This window comes from Pogona vitticeps, chromosome 4 (genome assembly GCF_051106095.1).
Source record: "Pogona vitticeps strain Pit_001003342236 chromosome 4, PviZW2.1, whole genome shotgun sequence".
Lineage (NCBI taxonomy): Eukaryota > Metazoa > Chordata > Lepidosauria > Squamata > Agamidae > Pogona > Pogona vitticeps.
Window position 1 is genome coordinate 233108460 of NC_135786.1, and position 17608 is coordinate 233126067.

Genomic DNA, 17608 nt, shown 5'->3' on the forward strand with positions numbered 1-17608 from the left:
CTAGAGACGAGCACTTACATAGTTCGGTGCTTTGGCACAGTTCAGCGGATTGGGCCCACAGCTGTCGTGTGGGTGCCCTAAATTCATCGCCCCCGCCTCCTCCTGCGGGCGCCCAAACAGAGGAGGCACGGCAGGGGAACCTGTGGCACTGCTTCTGAGGAGGCAGGGCACAGAATCTGGGGCACCTGTGCAACACCTGTGGGCCCAATCCGACGAACCACACTGAACCACAGTAAGAGCCCATCTCTAGAAACAACTAACATTCATATGTACAGATCTCAATGAAAACATCAGTTATTTAGATTCCCAGTCGCAAATGCAAATCGCCTCCCCCGCTAACATACAAACCAAACTTTGTGACACAAGAAATGTCCCCTCTTTGAACACTTTATATATGGATGGATGTCTGTATGCATTTTAATTAGGCTAAATTTCACAGTCCCCTGAAAGTTTGCTGTGGCCTGTGGTCACATCCCTTTTTAAATATGGCAACGCTTATCTTAAGAAGTCTGCCCAAATAATGCCACATAATTTTTTTCTGCTACCTATTTTTTTAAAAAAAAGTATATTTTACATACTTTTCTGTTATACGTACCAATTTTGCAAAAGATCCCCCCTTTTGAATCCCCCCCATAAAATATATTCCTGTGTATTTCCCAGCCTACAGAACATCTTTGTGTGTATGTGTGTTTATGATTAGAGATAGGGGTATTCATATACGAATATCCCTGTGCAGGTGGAAATAACGAGGGTCCGGCCCCATGGGACCGGACTGTCCACTCACAATTTCACTGCTGCTGCCGGCTCCACAGTGCCTTCCTATCATGCTATTGTCCACAATTGATTACCCAGTCCTGGCAGGAGGTGGCTAATCGGAGAGTGGCTCATCCATTGTGGAGAACAGAGTGATAGGAAACCTCAGTGGAGCCAGCAGCAGTGGCGAAATCATGAGTGGACAGTCTGGCCCCATGGGGTGGACCCTCATTATTTCCACGTCTGTGGGGATACCCCCATCTCTATTTATGATCTCAGCAGCAACATTCTGAAACGTGATGATTTCACTATATGTATATTTTGATTCCTATGTAAGGCCACCAGGTTCCGATTTGGTAACTTCACAGAAAAATACAGACCTTACAATTTTTTCCCTACACCTGCATTCGATATCTACGGATAGACAATGTTGATGGACCCCTGTAAGCATTGGCATGTGCTCTATAGACAACCAGGGAGCCCAAGGAATGAAGCAGATTCTGGATGATTAAACAGAGCTGGTTACATAAATCCAAACCGCATGTTCAGATAAATTCTACAGCTGAGCCGAAAATGTAGTGCAAGAAGCACAACTGATTACTCCGATGCTGCCCGGGAGGTCTTAAAGGAGTACATACAGATTGCTAACTTCCGATCCTACCTGTATGGAGCTTTACAGGTGAAAAGTAGCTGCAGTATGGTTGCACTATCTGCAGGGGGTCAGTTCCAGGTCCCTCTGTAGATGCTGAAAAACCGTGGAAGTACTGAATGCTATACAAACATCCCCACCCCTTGGAACAAATCGATTCTTACCTAAGCATTCTTTCATTGGCCTCTTCGTCCACGTCGCTGGACTCACAGGAGATGACCCCAAAGGAGCCCACGGGCTGGTGAGTGATAGGAGAAGTGACTTGCTTGGAGGAGAAGCCACCCGTTGGCGGAGACTCTTTGAGGACTGAAGAGAAAGGAAGACAGGTGGCTGTACAGGAAACGGACAAGTTGACAGCCTCGATGACCTTTTTGCTCTCAAGCACCAACGCGTCGGGCACGACGGAATGGAATCCTGTGTTGCTTGAGACGATACGGAGCTCTTGGCTTTCCAGCTCGCCACTGGAGGATCTGCGTGTGCCTATGTTGTCCAGCTCAATCTCTTGCAAGTCAGAAACTGCTACCCTGCAGGATGTTATTTTGCCATTGGCGAGAGAGCTATCACCCTGTTCCTCTATTGAAACAGAACCTGAGGGCTCCTCTGATGATGCTGCAACGGTGGGGCAAAAGTCAGGCGCTTGTGCCTCGCAGTGCGAGAAAGCCTCAAAGTCCGTAGAGGACAGGCAGTGGCCTCTGTGCAAATCTGCCTCTTCAGCATACGCATTAAGATAAGCAACATTTGAATCTAGGTGGTCACTTGCCCTTCCAAAGTCAACCTCCCGTGTTCTGTTTGGTAACTGGTATACAGCTGTCCCATTTAGATTTCCTTTTCGCTTTAACAGTGCAGGCTCTTTTTCCGTTTTCAATCTGTAGTCCATCTCCGAAGAGCCTTCAACAGACCTTGGACAGTCGGACGTGCCACCATTTTGTTCAAAGATGAATTCGGGATGCTTCACCGCCATGGTGAATAGCTGTGGTCCTTCATCTCCTCTGACAGGGTGGCACTTGGAAACATTTCCCATTAAAGCTATGCTGGGATACTCTACCTCCGCGTCTCTCCCTTCTGCAACGTCTGACATGGTATTGGCATTTTGGGTTATATCCATGTCGTCCACCGCCTCCTCGGGGCTGCTGATCTGGGGAGCCGAGATAGATTTGGTCAGTTTGTTGGGCTCCACTTCCCGCTCTTCCTCTTCATACGGCAAAGAGCTAATTGACGTGAGTGAAGCTTGGATGCCACTGGGCAAACTCGTGTTACTTTCCGTGTGCCCACCTTCCAAAGAGTTCCGGTGAATTGTGCATCTCCGGACCAGCTGGTGAAGGATCTCTCGGTCGCTGGGCAACTCCAAGGCCTTGCTCCTTCCCTCAGACCAAGCGACTGAGCTGGGCTCACTTTCAATGCCCGAGTCTGAGATTAGCGAGGAAGATCTTTTAATGATGCCTGACGAATAACTAAACTCTTCAGGCTCCTGTGGTCTTTGCTCTTTCAAAAAAGGCTTGGCCCCTTCCATTTCTTTTGCTTGGCTCGCTGAGCCAATATCAGATGCCCTCAAAGACTCCCCACCCTCATTTTCTGGCTTCTCATAACCGGGTTCTCCATTTGTGTCAGTCATGAGAATAGACCCCAAAGGATCCCTTTGAGCTTCTTGATTTGGTTCAGTCCTGTCCGCAGGGTTTGGATGTCCACGTGTGTCACTGTCAAACTGGGGAGTCATAAATGCCATTGATTCTCTTTGGTGGGCACCGTTACACGTTGGCTTCACGTCCAAAGGTTCCACCTCTCCTGTGAACTTATTATGGTCTTCTGAAAACTCCACTGGCATCGTCAGTCTTTCTGAAGGGTCTTTCAGGAGGGCTGTTGGCCTGCTACCGAGGTCTGACTGATTCTCATGGGACTGGACACTTCCACTTGTTGCATATACCTGAGTTGTGGAGGGATCCTTGAAATGCTCAACTTTACAAGAATCTCCTTCTGAATGGCTACAACTACACAATGATTTCCCATTTATTCTGTCTGTGTGGATGACGAATGGAGCCTTCATCCTGTGATCTCCCTTTGCTAAAGCAGCATCATCTTCTGTGGGAGGGTAGTCTTTTTTCTCTAAGTCCACTTGCGAATTATCCACAGAAGAAACCACAAAATTTGACAAAACGTCTAAGCCCTGGACTGAAAAAGAAAGAATAAAATTAGCCTAGAAGCCAGCACACTAAATTCGTATCCAGGTGACAGAAAATAATTATTTATGTAAAAATTGCTCGTCCTATATGTAAAGCTGTGCCAACTCTCCATTTCAAGAACTGCTGCTAAAGGTGGACCTGGATCCTACTCATATTTGTGTAAGTTGCTACAGAGAAGTGTTGCCAACTGATGGAGTGCAGAGGCATGTCTCAGTTGTGTGTCCGGTCACACACCTGATTTGAAACTGTGGCATCTCATCCATTAGTTACACAAACCTTACAGGAACACCAGTAAGATTCTTCATATTGTGTTTTAAAAACATAATTTAGCTTCTCGTACCTTTTGCTGGATGCTTTATATAAGGAAGAACTTCCAGATTTGAATTTACCGCCTGTTTTTGGTTTACCATATATGGTGGCAACAAAGGGGCATCATTCTGAAAAAAAATGACCTCTAAATTGAAGCCTTACAGCCATTTTTGGCAGTAAAACATCTAGTGATGATTTGATTTGCAAGGAAACCCTTGGTCAATGTCAACTTTTGGTGGCAACCCTAAATATTTAGGTCTGGGGAGCAGGACCTTGGATGGAGCCATACCAAGGTAACAGCACCCAATCCAGTGCACCCACAATTGTCTGATGCTTTGTACATGAGTGACAAAAAATGAACTACAGGTTTTGTGTAGATGGCTACTAGAGAGTGTTGGTGATTATAAAAGGTTGTGCAAAGTGGTTTCTATATAGCTAGAGTGCCTAGAATTTTGCTAAATTAAACTGAATAGGTGCATTTATGAAAAAAAATTATAAAAATGGGCTCCCCCCTTACTTTTATTGTATTCATAAGTCTTTCACCCAGAACTGGTACTCAAAACAAAACTGTTTTGAAAAATAGAAAATTAAGATGCGACAGAACTGCAAACATTAAAATAGGACTAAATTCATGGCTGGATATGTCAGTGGTTTAGGTATCCAGCTGAGGAGCCGGAGGTTGGGAGTTTGATTCCCCACTGGGTCTCCTGGGAGTAGAGCCAGCCTGTGTAGCCTTGGGCAAGCGGCACCAGTCCCATGGTTCCCTGAGAAGAAAGGAATGGTAGACCATTTCAGAGTATTCTCTACTTGGAAAACCCTGAAAAAGGGTCACCATATGTCAAAATTGACATGATGGGACATGATGATGATTAAATTCATTACAACATTAAAACTAAAACACTAAAAAAATGATTAAGAATGCTAATAATGTTTCAAAGAAAGAGCCAGCACATTGGGCAAAGTCTTATAATTTGAGGCCTGGCTAATAAGGTCAGGTCTTTGACTATCACTGGAAGGATGGATGGATGGATGGATGGATGGATGGATGGATGGATGGATGGATGGATGGATGGATGGATGGGCCAAACTTGGCTTCTCTGGCAAGGAGTTTCAGAGCCATGCTTGGCCACTAGAAGGCGCCCTCAACCAACAGGCCTCTGAAACTAACTAGGTATGGGATAGCTACAGGAATATTCAACTTTCGGGGGATGGGTGTGAATCCAGACTTATTATGGCAAATGATGTGTTTTCACCTCTGCGATTATGCACGAAAAGCATAATAGCTTGCTCAGTCAGTTTTTGTTGTTGTTGTTGTTGCACATCCTGGTATGTGTTCAAAACACAGGCAGCCATACCAATTGATGCTAACCTGGATCATTATGGCACTAAGATATGACTTGCTTGAAGTTTAATCACCACCACCACCACCACCACTACCATCATCATCATCACCACCACCACCACCACCATCAGCATCATCATCAAACTGCAGAACTGGAAGGGACCCTATGGATCACTGAGTCCAGCCATTGTTGGGGAGGCACAGTGGGGAATTGTACTCCCAACCTCTGGCTCCATATGCCTAAACCACTGAGCTGGCCAGTTTGTGACGCTCCAAGGCCTTACAGACTAAGCGCCACATACCACCCACCTTTGTAGAGGGAGTTTACATATCTGTCTTCAAAAATAACGGGCAACGTGCTGCAGTCTCCATCGATGTCCAGGCACTCTACAGGCAGAGGTGGCATGCTGGTGAGGTACTCAGAGCTCCGGATTTCTGACGAAACTTGGCTATGATGCTGGATACTGTTGAGAAAGAAGATAGGGGAAACATAGGTTATTTTAGGTGTACTTGATTATCAGGGTTTGGTACCTTGTCTCTTTAAGAGTGTTAAAAAAATTATAAGAGGTTTAGAAAGTGTCCTAAAACCACCCTAAAAGTTTAGTACCTTTAACCTTGCACTAGGGAAATATTGTTTACTATAAGCATTTTCAAAGCAATGAACCAGTTCAACAAGCAGGGAAAACTTTTTTGGCACTCTCCTGTTCCATTTTGCTATCAATACACAAAAGATATGAAAATAATAAAACTGACATCTCATGGGCAAATCATATTAATGCATTTTGTTTTTCATATAAGTGAAATTGATGACATATGAATGTTTATTTCCCTGCTTTCAGGCAGGGTTCCTGGCCATCGAGTGGTAAAAGTAAACAAAAGCCTGCTAAGTGACAACACATGGTCACTTTTAAGAACCGCTCCCCTCCTTGGCAGCCAACTGTTTCCCATGAAATCTCAGTTTTGAGCCTCTTGTCTAGTTACCTAAACATTTTTAGAGGCACTCTCCTAAATCCAATGGCTAGATATAGAGCAGGCCCTCTGGAGCAGAGACTTCATTTCCTAAGCCCCATTCAGTGAATGAATCTATTCTATTTGCCATTGTGTTTATTTTAGCCTGTTGCAAGCTTTTCCCCTCACTAGAGATTTCTATACTTGTAATATTCACTTAGTGGCGACTTATTTCTCAGAAAACATTTTTTATTTCTTTATTTTGAAAGCTCTAAAATGCTTAAAGGTGGGAAAAGATTTCATATCAACTAGAAGAAAATAACAATTACCCACTCACTCTCTTCAGCTAGACAAAACTAAATCAGAGAGAAGTGACCAGTTTAAAGATCTACATCCAATGTTTATGCTAGCAGAGAGGAGGGGAACTTGCATGGTTGTGCTGAATTATACAACAGCACTTTTTTTGCTACTTCACTCCCGGCTACACAGGTAGGATTTTGCACCAAGGTAATAACACTGCTAGATATAGGCCAAAAATTGTGAGGAAAGACGAAAGAAGGACAATGAACTCAGAATTATTTATTAACACAGTATCATGGAAACGGTTTTGCAAAAATTACGTACAGGCTGTCCTGGAAAGTCAACACAGCAAGCTTTTGATGCTCAGCATAAAAGAAAGCCTCAGAGAATCTTCTTACCTGGTGGAGGAAAACATGTTATAGTACAGAGCATCCTTCACAACCAATTATATGTTACAAAAATTGAACGCAACCCAATCCCGCAATCCTCTGGAAACTCATTTCCCTGCACATGGAAAATTGCTGCATAATTTTGCTATCACATGTTATGTTAGGCATCCTTCAGTCTCGAAAGACTATGGTAACATGCTCTGTATGGAGGACTTGGAACAGCGTCTAGTGTGGCTGAGGAGGCCATTTCGAGAGTGACAATTTCTTCCACACTGAAGACAAATACAGCCTTTCCCCTGTCCAGCTCCCTGGTTTTGCTGTTTTTGTGACTTCCTCTTTGCCTCAGCCTGCTGGACAAGGGTCTCTTCAAATTGGGAGAGGCCATGATGCGACACCTGCCTCCAGGCTGAACGCTCAGATGTCAGGGATTCCCATCTGTTGAGGTCTATTCCTAAGGCTTCAGATCACGCTTGCAGATATCCTTGTATCGCAGCTGTTGTCTCCCTCTGGGGTGAATGTATGTTTGTGTGTCTGTACACATGCACACAAACTTACAACAATGACTAACAAACAGATGTATGTAAGCAAATATTTTGGCTTCCATCTTCTTTTGTGGTGGGCCTAAATACTCTTTCTAGGTTGTGTTTTTTCAACAGTTTCCCTATGCGGTCCATGACCCCTTTGATGTATGGCAGAAATACTTTATTTGTGGGTGGCTGTTCATCTTCTTCAGTTTGGTGTTGTTTTCTCAGTTTGATGGCTCTTGTGAGACTAGTGAAACGGTAGAAAGAAAAACCTTCAGAACCTTCACGGCCAAACAGCCTGAAAAACCTACAATCATCCGATCCTGACTATGAAAGCCTTCAAAAATTGTACATTTTTTTAAAAAAAATCACCCTTTCCTTGCGTACAATTTGAAAGGGGTTCAAGCTGACACAATGGCAACATCCTTATTGACTTCCATCTATGTAGCTTACATCCTTTTTTTTTTTAAATGCAGTCTTAGACATGGGATAAAAAATGTGCATTCTTGAAGGCTTTCATGGTCAGCCTCTGATGGTTGTTGGGCTGTTCGGCCAGAACATGGTCAAACAGTCCAAAAAAACCTACAACAACCAAAATGTTGTGAACTTAAGAAATCCCTAAAGAGTCACAGGGAGATCCTGCAATGTCCCTAAAACTAATATCTTATCATATATCATCATCATATCAACTTCCATCTCTATGTATTTTGGGGAGGCATGATTTGACAACGTTACCCTCAGAGTGTGGTGCTCCTGGACAAGGTAGGATGTGACATCAGAATGCAGGGTTACAATCTCCAGAAACTGGGTCCACAGCGCCAAGAGATGAGAGCAGAGCCAGGTGATGTCTTTGCTGATCTGCTCTGCAATCTTTTCTGGGTTGTTCTGTGTCTGGAAGCAGGACATATTGATATTACTGAGATGCATAAATGACAGCTATTGGAAAGTGCACTTTTTTAAACAAATAATATTTCTTAAGGAATCTCACAACGTTCGGCAAGCCTGCATGCTCATTCTGTTGAAAACCACAAGACTTCAATGTTATCTGTTCTGACTGGATTATTCTCTTTGTGGAATCATGCAGTGACTCAGCCTGTTGAAACTTTCTGACATAATGCAGGCTTAGATATTCAGATTCAGCTGCATCCATGAACCTGTGGATTGTGCTGGCCATTTCTACTGCGTGGCTTTGAAATATGATGAGACCATATATTTTGGCTGATCATATCTTAAAGAGCACTTTTGATTTTGTTTTAACAAAACCCTACACTTAAATGTTAGGGATGTGGTGGCGCTGCGGGCTAAACCGCAGAAGCCTTTGTGTGCTGCAGGGTCAGAAGACCAGCAGTCATAAGATCGAATCCACGTGACGGAGTGAGCTCCCGTCACTTTGTCCCAGCTGCTCGCCAACCTAGCAGTTCGAAAGCATGTAAATGGCGAGTAGATAAATAGGTACCGTCTCGATGGGAAGGTAAACAGCGTTCCGTGTAAAGACGCACTGGCCACATGACAATGGAAGATGGTCTCTACGGCTCTACGGCTTGGAAATGGGGATGAGCACCTCCCCCTAGAGTTGAACATGACTGACTAAAATGTCAAGGGGAACCTTTACCTTTACCTTACACTTAAATGATGTATAATGTTTATGTGTTTAGGTAAAGGTTCCCCTTGACATTTAGTCCAGTCATGTCCGACTCTAGGGCACGGTGCTCATCTCCGTTTCCAAGCTGTAAAGCCAGCATTTGTCCATATGGTGGCGCTGTGGGTTAAACCGCAGAAGCCTCTGGGCTGCAAGGTCAGAAGACCTGCAGTTGTAAGATCGAATCCACATGACGGAGTGAGCTCCCATCGCTTGTCCCAGCTCCTGCCAACCTAGCAGTTCGAAAGCATGTAAAAAATGCGAGTCGATAAATAGGTACCACCTCGATGGCAAGGTAACGGCGTTCTGTGTCCAGTCGCGCTGGCCACGTGACCAGACCAGACAAACGCTGGCTCTACGGCTTGGAAATGGGGATGAGCACCGCGCCCTTGAGTCGAAAACGACTGGACTAAATGTCAAGGGAACCTTTACCTTTAGCTAACCAGGAAAGCTCAGGTTTCATACAACCCCTGATCAGATTCTTTGGAAAACTGCTGGCACATCCCTTCTGAGTGCATTTGCTAATACTGAATAATCCTTTGTGCAAGGAGAGCTGTGTGTGCCCCCCTTGAGGTCACCGAAAGAAAAGTGTAATATCAATGTAACTGATGAACGAATAATAACCAATAGTCTTCAGAATGGATATTCTGTTTTTCACAAATGCCGTTCTTGGCAATCAATTCCAACGGATTAAAATAGCAATCAGAAATTGGTGCTTCCCAGAATATCCTATCAAGAACATAATCTCCCTTTCCAAGATATGTATAGCAACGCATTGTCCATGACTGCTGACCACGTGCTGAAACATTTATGTCTTGCCAGGCACCTGACAACCTTTATCTCATTGCAGCTGGTGAGAATCAAAAGCAAATGTTTATCTGGTGCTGCCTGAGCCAACCTACATTCCTGGCAGGCTTCAGTCACCTTGGTGCAGGCTGGATCCACAGGCACTGGATGCACTGAGACCATCAGTTTCCCCTTGCTTGACGGAGGCAGCAAGTCTTAAACTCAGAGGGCAGAAATGGTAATTTGGGGTGGATGAAAACTCCTAGAATCCTCTAATGCAGTGGTTCCCAGCCCTGGGTCTCCAGATGTTCTTGGACTTCAATTCCCAGAAATCCTGGCCAGCAGAGGTGGTGGTGAAGGCTTCTGGGAGTTGTAGTCCAAGAACATCTGGAGGCCCAAGGTTGGGGACCACTGCTCTAATGCAAACCTGGGTCTCCAGACGTTCTTGGACTACAACTCCCAGAAGCCTTCACCACTAGCTGCATTGCCCAGGATTTCTAGGAGCTGTACTCCAAGAACATCTGGGGACCCAAGATTGAGAAACATTGCTCTAGTGGATATTGTAATCCACACTGGCAACGTCTTCAGGGTCTTCCTATGACTTAATTTTGTTTAGACTCTCTGCTGGTTTTGGGGTTCTAGAAGATTTTTTTAAAGGTAATTTCTCCAAATTCTACATAAGAGTGAGTCCCACTGAACCCACAACTAGTTGGACGAATCTGGGAATTCAAGTCTTAAAAAAAGGAATATTTCTGTAGAGCCAGAGGTTGGGAGTTTAATTCCCCACTGTGCCTCCTGCAAGTAGAGTCAGCTTGCGTGGCCTTGGGCCAGCTACACAGCCCCAGGGCACCCCCAGTGGAAGGGAAGGGTAAACCTGTTTATTCTCTACCTGGAATACCCTGAAAAAGGCTGTCATAAGTCAGAATTGACTTCATGGCACATGGTTATTATATCATATTTAACAGGATATCTGTTTGATTTCTTTTCATTGCTGCAATGATCTTATTTTATTGCTTTTATAATCTTTGAAGTGCAGAGCTGGAGGGCAACATATGGATTTAGTCCAGCCCCTTTCAAGGAGGCTCAGTGGAGAACTGAACTGCCAACCTCTGGCGCCACAGCCAGATACCGAAACCACTGAGATATCCAGCAGTTCAATACAGTTTGTTTTAACACTGGAAGCTGCCTTGGCTCCTCTTGAAGAGAAAAGTGAGGTCTATAAATGTGAATGAATGAATGAATGAATGAATGAATGAATGAATGAATGAATGAATGAATGAATGAATGAATGAATGAATGAATGAATGAATGATAAGAAGGACTGGCATTCTTTCTCCATATTCAGTTGCAAGAAAACACACTCCAAAGTTCCCTTTTATATCTTCTTAGTCTATCCACACCAGGATCAAACCTTGAACTTGACTGTAGGGGACTCTCCTTAGTTGGGTAAGGAGACATTTAGGTTTTGGTCTACAAGACCCTGGGACAACATGTGTCATCTCTATTCTTGTTTGGGGCTGATGTCTCAAACCCTAGACTAGCTGCCACCAACCAGTGCAACCAATAAGCACGTAAGGACTGTTCACAGTCCCCCCCCATACTCAATGAAAAAGCATGGGTCGACACCCTGAAGCTCCATTGAAACAACTGGCACATAATAATAATCTTAGAATGGCAAAGCTGGAAGGGCCCCTATGGATCATTGAGTTCAGCCCCTGTTAATGAGCATTGTGGGGAATCAAATTCCCAACCTCTGGCTCCACCTAAGCCACTGAGCAATCAAATTTTACAAGCTTTTATGTTTCTGCACAACAGTGGAAAAGCTGGCCCTTTTTCCCGGGCATTATCAAAATGGGGGAAGGGAGAGGATTTTGCACAGAAGCTTTCACCCTTTCTTGAGCATAAATCCCACTGAATTTCGCTGGACCTGTTTCCACCCAAAATTTAAGAGCATCTCACTGCAGACAGAAAACCAGAAGCTCAGCAGAAAGTTCTCGTTTCTAAGTCACAAATTCTCCACTAGATGGCACTGCCCCACCTGTAATTTGAGGGTTTAAAAAATCTGTATTTCTCCCACAACACTTTCCCACTGGATCAGCACTGTTTTTCATTGCCTTCTGTAAGCCCTTCCCAGCAGGGTGGTCAGCCTAGTTTTCCTTTCAGATCAAAACTTGAAACCGGTGCCAGGGAATGGTACAGGTTTCAAGCAGAGCCACTGGCAGGATGGTAGAAAAATATGTTCTTTGTTCTTTAACCCCTGGTTCTTTATAATTGCTGAGCGGTTCCCAACCTGTAGAGTAGACGCTTTTGAAAAATTGCGTCTGTGTGGCCAAGGTGTCTCTGCTGCAGTGCAATAAGCTATTGTGTGTAAGTGTCAAACTTTTGAGATCAGTCAAATTCATGGCTTTCAAAAGCAATTTGCCAACAGTGCTAAATTGAGCTCTCTTTCTACAGATGCAGGATATTACCAAGTATCTGTCCTAGGGTTAAAGAACTGAGGAAGGTCTTCTTCTCCATCCTCTCCTTGTGACTCTCCTGACTGATAATCATTGAAATTGATTGATTGATTGATTGATTGATTGATTGATTGATTGATTGATTGATTGATTGATTGATTGATTGATTGATTGATTGATTGATTGATTGATTGGATGCCTTTCTCCTAATACGTCGACCCAAGGTGGCTCACAGTATGAACAGAATTAAAAACACAGCATAATGTGCATTAAAAAAACAAGTTATGCAACTAATTAAAATACAGTTGGAGGATTACAAACAGGTAAAATGTTTAAAAATATTGTAACTTAAAAGCCTTGCATCTTTCCCACTGTTGGCAGAAGGATACAAGGGAGGGAGCCAACCTATCGCCCTGAGATAGAGCATTCTATAATCTGGGAGCTGTTACACAGAAGATCCTCTCTTGAGTCTCCATCAGCCATGCCTGCGCAGGCAGTGGGACCAAGAGAAGGGTCTACTCTGATTATTTTAAGCACCGAAGAGGGTCCCATGGAGAGATACGGTCCTTCAGGTAGCCTGGACCCAAGCCATATATGGCTTTCTTGATAAGAACTAGCACTTTGAGTTGGGCCTGGAAATGGACTGGTAGCCAGGAAGTGATATGCTTCCTATAACTGGCCCCAGTGTGGTCACCACATTTTAAACTAATTGAAGCTTCCAAACCATCTTCAAAAGCAACCTCACATAGAGTGTGCTACAGTAATGAAACACTGGGCTAAAATGTTTGCTCTAGCAAGACCATTTCTAAGTTCTAAACTGGACAGTGAAGAAAACTGGCGGGGGGGGAATTCGATTCAATTGAAACATGGTGGTTGGAGAAGGGCTTTACCACAGACTGCCATAAAGACAAATAAATGGGTGCTACAGCAAATCAAGCCTGAATTGCCTCTAGAAGTAAAACCACCTGAGGCAATCATGCTTTGGACACATCACTGAGAAAGCACAACTGACTCATAAAGACAGGAATGTGCTAAGGCAGGAGGAAAAGTGGAAAAGCTGAACATGACATGTTTTGGCTCACCTTCTTTGACATCATGTTAATCCAGTGGTTCCCAGTGTTGAGTCCCCATTTGTTTTTGGACTAAAACTCCCAGAAGCCTTTGCCACCAGCTGTGATGTCCAGGATTTCTGGGAGGTGTGGCTCAAGAACGTCTGGGGACCCAAGGTTGGACATAGAAACATGACTGTCCGAAGAGGGAAAAAGTTGGTGTATCTCTCCTTGAGACTTCTGAAACTATCATGGTCTGTCTCTCCCTGTTCAGACAATTAGATTTCCTTTACCCATGTATTCAGCCTTGCTGATCCTGCTCAACCAAGATGACCACCACTTCTTTTTTTTAGAAAGGCTCTTAATCTTGAATGCCTGTCTGGCAGACAAATACAATCCAATCCTTTCTGGTTTTGAGACTTTTAAGGACTGTTCAGTTAATTAAAAATAAAAAAATGTTATTTTATTTGCTAAAGCCATTCATAGCAGTGGTCTGATGATGTTTTGAGACCCAGATGGGAAACCAAAAGATGCATATGGACTGTTATTAAACTGTTGGACCTTTTGCAACCTCACATGTTGCCTTTAGTAGGTTTGTCTGGGAGGGACCTTTCTGGCCTTGGGTAAGTATCAATTTGTCCGGCAGTAGCTAATCATTCCTACCCTGCCTCTGAACTCAAAGACAGCTCCGCCACTCTGCTCAGTATTTTCCTTCTCTTGAAAGCCAGTAGTCTGATGAAGTCAGTTGATAAAGTGGTCATGTTATTTTGCTGTTTGCTGTTCACTGTAAGTAAATGAAACCTTTTTACCCCCCTACTACTAATGTCTCTACTAAAGGGATGTGGTGGAGCTGTGGGCTAAACCGCAGAAGCCTGTGCTGCAGGGTCAGAAGACCAGCAGTCATAAGATCGAATCCATGTGACGGAGTGAGCTCCTGTCGCTTGTCCCAGTTCCCGCCAACCTAGGGGTTCGAAAGCATGCAAATGCAAGTAGATCAATAGGGACCACCTAGGTGGGAAGGTAACAGCATTCCGTGTCTAAGTCACACTAGCCATGTGACCATGGAAGATTGTCTTCGTACAAAATGCTGGCTCTATGGCTTGGAAACGGGGATGAGCAGCGCCCCCTAGAGTCGAACACGACTGGACAAAAATTGTCAAGGGGAACCTTTACCTTTACCTTTACTAATGTCTCAGAGCCTGGTACTGAGATTATGCCAGTTAATGAGGAAAAGGGTAGCCTGCTCTTGGAAATGTGAAGCTATTCTGCTCTGTGAATCTCTGCACTTCTGCTGTACACCTAGAAAAATCCAATAAAAAAGTTTCAAAAGTCTGCAACGTAAACCATCATTTGGGGAAAAAAATTCTTTAAAAAAAGTTTAATAAAAGGAAAGTTCTTTTTTCTCATTACCAACACACAAATCATGAAATGGAAAGGAGCTCACATTACTTTTGCATTCTCACATAACAGTTCTGCAATTCAGGCATACACACAACCATGTCCTCCACAAAGGACAAGTTGAAATACCTGGAGCTCTGCCGAGAGTCGTGAAAGTGTCTCTTCCACAGCAAGATCCTCTAGAAAAAGAAAAGAGAGACTCAGGATTTAATCCCAGGAATTACATGATAGTTTACAGAGAAAGTGTGCAGGGAGGTTACAGGAACCCCTCTTCGATGATGAAGACTCTAGGATCTAGTAAATTATGATTTCTAGGTGATTCGGGGGTTGTTTCAGCGATTTGTTTTAGGATTTTGATTTTACAGCACCAACAAAGCCCACAGGACTTAAGCAAGGTGCATAAATGGATATAAGAATAGTATGTAACATCTATTATACATGCATTAGCATGATTTTATTGCTATTTTGTACTTTTCCCAGAACTGGAACCCCAAGTTGGCTTACAGTTTTAATAAAAGATTTAGAATACACAGTGTATTGAAGTTACAAACACTGACATCAAATTAAATTCACTTCATCATGAAAACACAATAGAAATCAAAACATTTTAAAAATTGATTGAATAAACTATGAATAAAATAGTTTCCACAGTGGTCCCTCACCTTTGGAACAGTCTCCCCCCAGAGAAATGTCTGGCTCCCTCGCTGGTTGTTTTTAAGAGCGAACTTAAGACCTGGCTCTTTAGGCAGACTTTCCCTCCTGTCATCACTTGAATATTTTTGTTTTCCCCATCTTGAACTATATTACTATTGTTGTTTTTTATTTTATTATATTGTTTTTATTCCATTTTTTTATTGTTAGCTGCCCAAAGTAGACTTCGGTCTAGATAGGCAGGGTATAAATTTAATAAATAAATACAGTGGTGCCTCGCTTAACAATGTTAATTGGTTCCCAAAAAACCATCGCTATGGGAAAACATCGCTAAGAGAAACACCATTTCCCATAGGAATGCATTGAAAACCGGATAATCCGTTCCAATGGGAATGGATTACCATCCTTAAGCGAAAATCGCCATAGGAAACATCGCTAAGCGAAACGCGGTTCTCCCATTGGAATGCATTGAATAGGTTTCAATGCATTTCAAAAGTTTTGACAGGTCCATTTTCACTATTTTAAGTGTATCTTAAAATGTTCAAAAACTGTTTAAAATGCTTGGAATCGTTAGTGCACCTTGTAAAACCTTTGCAAATTTAATTTGGCTTTGTTCTGACTCTTCATTAATTTTTGGTGAATTTCCCCCCCCCCCCCATTGGAATGCATTGAACTGTAGGTTTGACAGCTATGTGAAATTTCCCCATAGGAAATATCGCTAAACGGAGCGCAAGATCACTCCAAAAATCTCATCGTTAAGCGAATACATTGTTAAACGAGGCAATTGCTAAGCGAGGCACCACTGTAGTTGCAAAAACCTCATTATCACCACCATTGCACTGTAAGATGACAGCTATTTGTGGGATCGGGTTCTGTAAAGTGGATTGAACCCCTTCACCACACCCAATGAAATTGGGATCCACATGATCTTCTAGTAAGAAGTAACACTCAGCATAATTAAGAGCGAAAACTGAGATGCTCTTCGGGGGGGGGGGAAGCACTTGCCAGAACAGTTAACTGCTTCTTTATACTGGGCATAATTCTATCTTTAATTGTCAGAAAATCAATCTGGACAATCAGGCAAGCCACTCGTGTGTGAAATTTTCTTACTCACTTCTCTAGTAGAGGTGGAAAAGAATTTACTTGGATCCAAGAATTTCAAGAGGCATAACACTGTTAGATCTCCCAAACCTCATTTGGGGTGGGGGTGGGGAAGAAGCATAATAAATGATCTTTGCCTCAAGAATTCACACATCCGTGAGAAACAAACCACTTCTCAAACAGTAGGAATGTTGGAAAACGTGCATGGCTAAAATATGGCTTAACTTTAAAAAAAAAACCACACACATCAATAAAATTAATATATTTAATACCTGGGCTGTCCAACCTCCAATTCTGTGGGTGCAACTTTGTTGTATCTGATAGTTTGTACAGTACGAGACTTTCCATACTTGATTCTAATCTTTCCTTTCTTGATTCTAATAGCGGATAGTGAGCTGAAAGCCGCTGGTCGCTCCCCGTGTGTCACGTCCATTAGGCAGGCTCTCTGGAGCGTTCACAAGGAGACCAGCCATTCAAAGTTCCAAAATTTGGAGGGTTCTCCTGGTGGCGATGGAGCTACGGCTTTGGGAATGGAACTTTTTGTGTGTCCCTGTTCTTCCCCCCTCACAACATGGAGGAAATATGTGATGGGGCTCATTAGAACATAACCTTCAGACACTTTTATGGAAGTAATGGAATACCATTAACAGAAGTATGGTCTTCAAATCCCTAATAGTTTCCCTCTACTGAGCATTAGTTAGGCCTCATTCAGAGTACTGGGTCCAGTTCTGGACACCGGACTTTAAGAAAGATGCCAACAGACTGGTTCAGGTTCAGAGGAGGGTGACAAGAATCATCAGGGAGTTGGAAACCAAGCCCTATAAGGAAAGACTGAAAGAACCGGGCATATTTAGCTTTGAGAAACGAAGACAGAGGAGAGACAGCCATGTACACTGCACCACAAGTGGTAAGTGGATCGGCAAGTTCTGGGGCTGGGTGTCCAAAGGGCCCAGCCATCTGTGGTGGTGATATTTTTGTGATATTTGTGTTTGTCTCCCCTGGTGAACAAATACAAATATCCCATCTCTATTCTTGATCATCTCGGAGGGCAGGACATGCATCAATGGGCTCAAGCTAAAGGAAGCCAGATTTAGGCTGAGTCTCAGGAAAATCTTCTAACGGTTAGAGCAGTATGAT

The 17608-nt window shown here is 43.4% G+C and overlaps 1 protein-coding gene across 1 annotated transcript in view; it reads right to left on the reverse strand.

Annotated features, from left to right (window-relative positions):
- Positions 1 to 17608, reverse strand: part of FAM135B (family with sequence similarity 135 member B) — a 175758-nt gene that overhangs the window by 15470 nt on the left and 142680 nt on the right. The window contains exons 9-13 of the mRNA XM_072999371.2: positions 14849 to 14898; positions 8127 to 8282; positions 6803 to 6876; positions 5540 to 5694; positions 1567 to 3568 (exon numbers count right to left, since the gene is read on the reverse strand). Coding sequence (XP_072855472.2) covers positions 1567 to 3568; positions 5540 to 5694; positions 6803 to 6876; positions 8127 to 8282; positions 14849 to 14898 — 2437 coding nt within the window. The remainder of the gene's footprint in view (positions 1 to 1566; positions 3569 to 5539; positions 5695 to 6802; positions 6877 to 8126; positions 8283 to 14848; positions 14899 to 17608) is intronic.